Source organism: Penaeus vannamei, chromosome 10 (genome assembly GCF_042767895.1).
Source record: "Penaeus vannamei isolate JL-2024 chromosome 10, ASM4276789v1, whole genome shotgun sequence".
Lineage (NCBI taxonomy): Eukaryota > Metazoa > Arthropoda > Malacostraca > Decapoda > Penaeidae > Penaeus > Penaeus vannamei.
The window spans coordinates 17,795,262-17,805,261 of NC_091558.1; the positions used below are offsets into that span (position 1 = coordinate 17,795,262).

The 10,000-nt window shown below is 33.0% G+C and overlaps 1 protein-coding gene across 1 annotated transcript in view; it reads left to right on the forward strand.

Annotated features, from left to right (window-relative positions):
• The window catches only part of LOC113808693 (WD repeat-containing protein 26), a gene marked incomplete at its 5' end in the record, with an annotated part of 22,651 nt that overhangs the window by 12,250 nt on the left and 401 nt on the right, over nucleotides 1-10,000 (forward strand). The window contains 2 exon segments of the mRNA XM_070126414.1: nucleotides 318-530; nucleotides 2,450-10,000. The exon segment at nucleotides 2,450-10,000 is cut by the window's right edge and continues 401 nt beyond it. Of these exon segments, the coding sequence (XP_069982515.1) occupies nucleotides 318-530; nucleotides 2,450-2,508 (272 nt within the window).

Below are 10,000 nucleotides of genomic sequence, written 5' to 3' on the forward strand. Positions count from 1 at the left end.
TGGTAATTTCCTAGATAGACATGTATATTACTTTTATGTGTTTGAGCTACCATGGCATGTAGAAATTGTAAATGTTTTCCTCAAATAATTATGTCAATTTTGGTGGACTAGCCAGTATAACACAAACTAAAGTGCAGTCGGGCAATTGTCAGTAAATTGATAGTTGTGTCTTGTAAATGTAGTGGATGGGTATATGTCTGAATATTTAGAACTTTTAACTTTTTCTTTTTATCGAAGGAAATTATTATCGAAAAAAAAAAATGATGAACACTTTAGCTAATAGAGAGACATGTAGATATAAAAGCATCTCATTCCAGATAACAAGGTTTATATCTGGCACCACCGGCGAGAGCTGCCTGTAGTCACCCTTGTCGGCCACACCCGAACTGTCAACTGCGTCACCTGGAACCCTAGATATCCTGCAATGATTGCATCAGTGTCAGATGATGCCACTGTGAGGATATGGGGACCTGCGCCGCAGTACAGGGGATCTGCAGCAGCACAGAATGGCACAAAAGCCACTGCTAATGGTACTTCTCAAATGTTCAGGAAAAATTTTTGTTTGACCTTATTGTATAACATTTTATAGTATTTTATTACATAATTGAGGAAATATCTTGATGCAAAGAATAGTGACTATAAGAATATTACTTTTCTCATACTTATACTTACTTTCAAGGTGGGACATGACACTTGCCAAAAGACTATTTAAAAAATATTAATCAAGAAAAATGTATGAAATAAACTTAATACTGTTGAGATGAATTGCTATTTGTGTTGTTTGCTTTTTTTATGAATGTCGCGACACCATGATGTTCTACAGAAGAACACATAAGATCATATTGTATCTTTCATGTCTTACTTTCATTTTATTTTATTTTATGGCTGTGAGCAGGTATTCAATATTTTGTGAAAATACCAATAGATCATGGGATGTTGCATTGTCATATATGACATACCCATAACTTTAAGCAAAATGGACTTTTCAGTAAAGATTTCCCTATTGTTATGTAAATGCTTCACATTTTTGGTTAGCTCCTATCAAGAATGCTATGCCTTGTTAGTTTCAAGTAAATCCATTTGGTTTCAGATTTTTATCAGATGAATAGACAAAATTTATTGATTATCAGAATCTTTATTTTTTTTTTTTTCATTTACAAAGAAGTACGGAGTTACAAAATACTTTTTGCTGTATGTGAATTTGCAAACTTATTTCAATCATTGGTTTCATATGTTTGTATCTGTCTGGCTTCAGACTTTCTATTGTACTGATAAGCATAATACATACACAAAGAATGAATAATGCATTGTAGTACAAACCATAAATGTGACAATTATTCAGTAACTGAAGCACAAGTATCCTGCTTGGCCTCTTGTTATGGCTTAGTGTTTGCTGTTTATCCTAAATGTGACAAGGTTATCACTCAGAAATTCAGCGGAGAAATAGCTGTATTGTGCATTGTTCTGCAGCTACAGCAGCCATACTTCTAGGGCATATGACCTTGTCACTCTGAATCTCCTGCAGACATTTAAATCCCCCCCCACCCCCCCCGTGTCATGTTCCACCTTAACTCCATTAGTTTATATAAATGATGGTAAAGTAAACTGTAAGATAAATTTTGTTCTGTTGAAATGTATTTGAATTTTCCAGTTAATATTATTATACTTGCTGAAGATGAGCATACATTCCTAAGAGTGAGGAAGAACTAGCTCCAAGAGAGATCATGATTTTATATATTTCTATATATTTTACTGATTTTATATCCCCACTTAAATTAAATGCTAGTGATCGTGAAAGACACCAGCACCAGTGTTTTACTTTTTCCTTTCTTTTCTTTTCTTTCTTTACCAATATTTCAAGTTTGTTATGCCAGTAGAGTCAAGATTGAGCAAGGAAGTTTTTTTTTTTTTTCTTTTTTTTCCATTACAGCTGATTTCAAGTAAAGAGGTAAAATATAAGTGGTGTGTGTGTGTGTGTGGGGCGGGGGGGCGCATCCATACACATAGATATATCCTTGATATATCTTTTGCTTGTGTGAGTTTGAATTTTGAATGAATGTGAATGATGACTTTATTTAAGGTAGCTAATATTATGAAAATAGTGTATTTAGTGCTTTTAACAGATCATGTATATGCTTAGTATCATATGTCAGTTTATATCCTTTTTCCTTATTTGCTGCTTTAGTTTGACAGATTTGGGTCTTCCGGCTCATGAATATCTTGAATGTGAATATAACATGTTAAATGATAAGAATAATACATTTTCCCCAGCCATAAATTTTGTCTTGGATCTAATTGCACTCATGATTTTTTCCAGATACCAAGAGTAGTAGCAAAAGCAAGAGATGCTGAAGGAGGAGCAGGTGTGGCAGCTGTCAGGGTTATCAGCAGCTCTTTCTAATGCATTTATTGCCTGTGTGCTTCTCACAGACACATTTCTTATCCCCAGGGAGTGAGTCTGAATCTCCAACTTCCCACATGTTCCTCAGCAACGGCGCAGCTGTTTAGTGAAGTGATCTCTTGTGCCACAGACCTAATATCTCGTCGCTTGTGGTGTGTTCTTGGTTGCTGGTGCCACTAAGTTTGTGTAGCACCAATGGTTGTTAGTGCCACAAAGTTAGTACCAGGGCATTGGTGTCATGCCACTATTGCCACAAACACAACTTTACTTATTATTTTGTGACACAGAGACTTCCTACATGATATGGCTGAGTGATGGACAGCTTGTTGGATCTTGTCATCCTGTGAATCATTCCTCTATGAGTGTAATGCTTAAACCCACTCCCCAACTGTGGTATCAGTGTCTGGCTTAGATTCTTTTGGAACTTAACTTTCGAAGTTGTGCCTCAAAAACATAAATATTTTGGTAAAGATATGGATTTTTCCAAGTGGATTTACTGCTCTCAAGTCAGTTTTGATTTCAGATACAATTTCCTCCCCCCAAGAGAAGCTGACTGATAACAGAAAAACTTTTTAATGTTTGGAAGGTCAAGCTTTATTCTATAAGAAATATTATTTTGAACACATTTGGTGACAGCAGCTGGATCTGTATCAGTTATCCCTGAAAAACTGTTCACTGTTAACATATGTTTTTTAGCTTTGAAAATAACAAGACCAAAGACAAGAATCATGATAAGCATGCCTTGCTATTTTCTCCTGGAAAAGGTGGTGGTCACTCTAGAGTATGAATCACAGTAGGATCCATAAGATGCCAGAATGCTCACCTTGAGTTCTTACATGCTTGGCTGACTCAATCATCGATTCATCAAAATCAACTCCATCATCCATTATTTGTGTACCAGCTCTACAAGACACCATTGTAAATACAACATCCTTCCTCTTTTGGAGTAACCTTGTTCGTCCACAGGGTTGAATTTTGTGTGATGAAACCTATCAGGTGTAGTGAGATGCTTGGTAGAAAGAATGGTTTTTCTCCTTGTGTCGTGAAGGAATTTGTGTCCAAACCTTCACTGATGAATCTGAAATGTGGAGTTAATGTAGTCTTTTCCTTATTTGCTACAATCTGTTTTTTGTTTTAAATATCTTGTTTTCTTCAACTTTTTATTTTCATGTCCAAGATTTTGATGTTAAGAGCAAGAGGGATAAATCGCTGTTCTGATGTTGCCAATACTACTGGTGTTATACAAAGTCATCTGGCTATTCATCTCATTTGTGACATGATATATTCTCTCAAGAATGATAGAGTATAATGTTTAAAAAGCGTGAACATTGTCACTTTAATGGAATGTAGAATATGATGCTCATTGAGGATTAAAACATTTTTCTTATATGTGTCCATGTTGCTGATAACACTGCATGACAAGATTATTTATTTTTTATTGTCTTATTTTTATTATTATTTATTGTTTGTTGTCATGTAATTCTTCAACCATTTTGTAAATATATTGTTTAATCTTTGAGAAAGGTAGTGGTTTTTGATACAGTCCCATATTTCATTACTAATTTGCAATTCATAGGACAAAAAGCAAATAACATTAAAAAAAAAACAGACTCATTGGAATATCTAGCTTGCCCCACCCTAGTCTCTCTCTGATCTTGTTATATTCTTATGTGATCCGCGCATACATAATCGGATGAAGCCTAACCTAAATCTCACTTAGGTAATCTTTATCTAATTTACTTCATCTTGGTAGAATGTCACCCAGTTTTAATGTATACTTTTGTTTTTATTATACCTTGCCTCAACTAGGTGGAATGAAGTTACACAAAGATATTTCAAATATAGTCCTTGAATAAAAACCTGACCAATTCAAACTTGAAATCCTCTTCTCAGTCCCACCCATCAGACCTTAACTTGACTAGAACTATTTCCATGTGTCCTCTGGATAGCAAACTAGCATTGGAACATGGCTTTGAACCATGAACTACTCTGTTTAGCTCATTGGCACTGGGTACTTACACTGTCCACTGCAGTCTTGTTTTGTCAGTTTTGTTTACACACGGATGGCTTCAACAAGTGCTTAGTTACCACGGTCAGCTGTTAGGACTAGACCTCAGCTCTGTCCCTCATTACTTGAATTTTTCTAAAAAAAAAAAAAGCTTTAATTCTAATACTATTGTTATAAACACTTTAATGATAGTAATAATGATGATTGGGAGGATAGTAAAGATATTGATAATAATAATGTTATTAACAATAATGATAGTAATGAAAGTAAAAACTTTCTTTACGAAAAATCAGGAAGTGCGGTACATAGGTGAGATCTTGTAGGCCTTGTAGTTGATTCCTTGTACACTAAATACTTCTGGAGCTTTCTATGTCTAAAATAATGAGATAAAATCACAGTGGCTAGTTTATGTATACTTGCACTTCCAGCAACAGTGGGTTGAATGAGAGAGAGAAAAAAAATATTTACTTTTTACATGAATTAACATGACAATCAAGTCATTATGATATTTATTGACAGGGAAGTTAGATGTCTTGCCAATCACATACTGTGTCATAGGAATTTCATTAAAAAAAAAGGAGAGAGAGAGACTTGTTATCAGTAGGGACTTTAGTAAGGAAAAAATTAGATGTTTGGGTCCTCCCCAAGTCAGCAGACATGGTACATAAGTCTGTCTTCTCCTTTACCCCTTTCTTACTGGGGCCATTGAAATAAACCAAATGTATTATGATTATTGCGAGTGCTTGACTAACAAATGCAAAATGCATATTATTGTCATGTGTGAAAGATAGCAAGATAACTTCTGACAGTTTGGGTTATTGATTTCTACTTTTTCTTATTTATTATTATTATTTTCATTTTATTTTTTCAGTTTTGCTATGTGATGTATACCCAAATCAAATGATTATTTATAAAGATGATTAAAAGGTATAGGGATGGCAGAACATGAGTAAGGTAATGGAAGTGTCTTACCCTAATTTGATGTTCCAAAAAAAGAGGTCAATTTTTATCACATCATTATCATCATTTTGTTAAAAAAGCAGTTCTTCAAGGAATATGTAGTGTTAAATATGTGCATAAGGAATGATTCAAGAAAAGAGGAGAGTACAACTTATGTCGAGTCTACCATAAATGAACTTTTTATTGACTCATTATTGATATGAGATATTTATTTCATTACTAATGCGATAACATTTTCTTTAGAATCAGTCTTCTCAGGTGTACTGGAAATGTCAATAAAGTCTAAGGAACACTCATAGTTCATATTGTCCTAGCAAGTGAGTGAGTGAGGAATGAGAGTGATTGAGCAATTGATTGAGTGAGGGAGTGAGAGAGAGAGAGAGTCAGAGAGTGTGGGAGTGAGAGAGTCAGAGAGTGAGTGAGAGAGTGTGAGGGTGAGAGTGAGAGTGAGAGTGAGAGTGAGAGAGAGAGAGAGAAAGTTTTGTTACTATCTTAATAGTATGAGTTGAAACAGTTGTCTTTAGTATCAGTAGCAGTTGTGATGGTTATGATTTCAAGCTATAGTGATATTATAGGAACAGTTATAGTATAGTGCTTTTCTGTTTATAGATTTGTTTGTTTCTTTTTTAAAGATGATCATTTTTCTGCCAAATTGTTTAGAGCATACTGTTTCAAACATGGATAGGTTATAAGAAGCCTTGAATATGATAACTATGCCTTTTATATTTTATTTTACCATTAATTTTCTCATGTACTGAATATTTTGTTGTGCTTCATTCCTGAGAGTTGTCAATGGGTCATTCATTTTTTGATCTGTAAATTACATATCAGATGAATTATGGTTCAAGATGACTTATGATTACAAGAACAATTGCCATGTTGACACCACTATAGAAGCGAGCTTATTGAGGCTTCACTCAGCTTTTGGCGTGTGTTTTTGAAGCTGATATTGGGAAAATGTATGTGTTTGATTTTGAGTAGATGGAGAAAAAGAAGAAACAAAGAAAAAGAGAAAAGAAACAAACAATGATTTCTTATTTATTTAAGTTTATTATGTTGGCCATTTTGTATCTGCTTATGTCTTCCCTCTTCCTAGCCTTTTTTTTTTTTTTTTTTTTTTTTTTTTTTTACTTGTTCTTATAGAAAAAAAATCAAGACCATATTTCTAAACAAGTGAAAAAGGTGGTCAAGATACTGAAATGTTTTATGAAAGGTATAATTTTAGGTTTGAACAGACTAGAACCTGTTCATGTGATTTTTTCTCTCTCTCACTTTTTTTTTTCAAGGTTATATACCTCGTAATCTCATTCTGTGTCAGGTCTAGATATTTTGTACCATTTTTATTTTATTCTATTTATTTTCATTTTGTATTTTATAGTACACAACTGAAAGAAAGGATTTTCATTGCAAATGCTTGTTAAGTAAATTGGCATAGGGTCGTCTGATTCTCCAGTCTTTGTAGTTAACAGATGACTGAATGTGAAATCACTTGATGTTTTTCATCTCCTACTTTCATTGATGCATGAAATTGTACTGTAATTTATTCGTCTGTGTGGTATTACGGAAAAAAATTGTATTGCAAAAAAAAAAAAAGAAAATGAGAAAAAAAAAGATATTGAAGGACTTGTTTGTATGGTGTGTTTGAATGGATTGCTCATATGTTAAATACCATTCTAATGATAAGGAAGATAGCAGAGTTAACTGTAGTAGGACCTGATTCACTGAATTCTGTGCTTTCTTTTATGATAGACTTTTTCATCGGTGTGAAAGCTAGAAATTTGGAACTGATGATCGTGAAGCACACTTGGAAAAGAAGTAAACTCTGTGACAATGGCATTGACAGAAAAACATTTCAGTGTTATTTGCCAGTTTTGGTTTTCAAGCAGGAAAATGTGTTCATTGGATCTGTAAGCATATAAATCCTATTGACTCTGTAGCAAGGCAACACAGATGTATTGTTGAGTGCATGGTTACATCACTAGCAAGGCTGGTGGCAGGCCCCACCGTGTTTGTTGTTTTTATTAGTTAATTTAGCTTTTTTTCAAGACTCAAAAAATAGCATTAGATTGTTTTAAGCAATATACATTCATCTCTGTCATCAAATGAAGTGTTATTCTGTTAGTCCAGATGTTGATGTGAATTGTATGATTAATTGCAGATGAATTTATTAAAAGAATATATACATAAATATATACACACACAAAGCCTCCCTCCCCTCAGGAAGAAAACAAAAATATCTTGACATTGTAAATTTAGTATTTTCAATATATATTGAATAGATAAAATCCACACACTATGTGAATATAAGGTATATTGTGGCTTTTAGATCTGCCACTTCATTTAGATAAACTTTAATTGACCTTTAAGATATTCATAGATTTTTTCCATGCCATCCTCAGTTTAAACATTGGAATATGAAATGGGTCTTTATTTTCAAAGTGAGCTTCATGTGGCATGTAATTGTAAATAGGATATATTTGTTTAGGTACTAAGAAAAAGAAAGACAAAAACAAACAAAAAAAGAAGTCAGAGATTGTAAAAAGTACTTAAATGAAGACTGAAGATAGGGAGTTACATCACTAAGATTTTTTCCTTCATGTTTGTGCTGTGTTTTTTCATTTTTCTTTTTTTCTTTTTTTTCTTTTTACACATGGGCCATTTAATTTTACATTTTTTGTTTTCTGTGCTACTATATTGAGCATCAGATGTGTTTTTGTCTACTGGTATTCGTAGGAAATGTTCTGTGTTACTGTAATCATTTTTTAAAGAAATGATAAATGAACAGCCCAGTGTATGTAAATTTAGGTTTAAGTATGATTCAAGATGACAGTTGTGTATTTATTTATTCTTTTTATGTAATTTTAGCTAAAGAAGAATTGCATTTCTTCTACTTAACACATTCTGAACAATTTAAGAAAATCAAAGGAAACAAGTAGAAATAAGACTGGACTTCTCATACCTGTTCAGAGCAGAAAATGTTTGTGTATAAATAGGCTACAATCCAATTTTTTTTTCTTGTCATGAGAATAAGACCGGTGGCTTTTTTGAAGTTTTCTTAAAGCGATAACTGAAACTGAGGCAATAGATTCTTTTCATGTACTTGCAGGTTTGCAGACTTATGGTATGACTGTTCTTGTATTTCATTTTTGTAATAAGAATTTTAAAAATAAGAAAAAAAAACATTGATGGCAAGTTTTAAGAAATGAAAGTTTGGCATTCTGCTTCTTGGATCCCCCTCCTCAAAGAGATGGCGAGAGAGTCACCTTGGGATTCCAGTGCTGCAATGACATACTACCTAGATTATCATCGTTTCTGACTGCAGGGTTCAGTCATTTGTGTGCAATTATTTTCTATTATCTTTTAAACCTAAATGTACGAGATGTTTGTTACAGCTACAGTTACATGGGACAGAAGAGAATAGTAGTTTGATGATGATAAGGTTTGTCTCCTGTATGTGGATCAATAGGGTTCGCATAACTGAGCTTTGGATCGCCATATTTTGTTGTAGCAGTACAAAGAAACGTTTAAAGCAGTACACTTTATTTGAGCTACTCTCGTATATAAATATATATACATTATATATATATATATTTTCAGGAACTGAGATACACTTGATTTGTGTAACTTTAGCTCAAGTATGATCTGTTAACATGCCATAACTCCATATATTTGTACATGATAGACCACCATGTGCGTTTTTTCCCTTTAGTTTTCATATGATTAAGATTTTAGATACTATATCTCCGATGCTGCCAGATGGCCAATGATCACATTTTTACTTCATTGCACCTTATATAGATATTATTTCAAAAATCTTAAGGACCATAGTCAGCCTTACAGAAGAACCAGAAAAAATGATGAAATTTTATATCTTTTTACTTTCTTTCAGTAATTTAATTTCTCTGCACTAAAGAAAAAAAACATACAAAGTGAAATGCAGTAGCTGCGAGGTTAATTGTAGAAAGCCAATATGTTTCTTATTCTTTCATTCCTCCTTTCTATTTATTCCATTTCATTTCATCTTTGCTCTACAATGATAAAAAAAATCATACCCTGCTTTATGTTGTCTTATAGATTTACACCATCATGAGTGTCGAAATTGGTTCACTAAAAAATGTTGAATGATTTTTTAGATCACCTTTTTTCTTTTTCTTTTTTTTCCCCCCTTTTCTCTATTTTGGAAATGCATTTTTCAGGACACTTATCTGTGTTTAACCTCAAGTGCAGTAAGAGCAACGAATTCTTCCCATTATACTGATTGTAAATATGTCCATGAAGAGTAGTGTTACAGGAGGCATGAATATGAATATGTTGATATATAATAGGTTAACCTTTTTTGGTGTTCCTAACTAAATGATTATATGCCTTATTACAAAAATAACAATAAAAAAAAAAAATCTTGTATATCGTCTTGTCATTACCGGGTCACTTCCATATGTCATGATACGGCAGTTGTTTTTATTTTTTTTTATTTATCTTTTTATTTATTTGGTTATTAATATCATTTTTATTTTTTATTTATTTTTTTCCTCCAATGAATAGAAGAGTGATTGATAATGTCACAACAATTGGTCCCGGCTATTATTTGTCTTCATCTTCTTCATTCTTTCTTCATGTCTCTAGTCTAATCC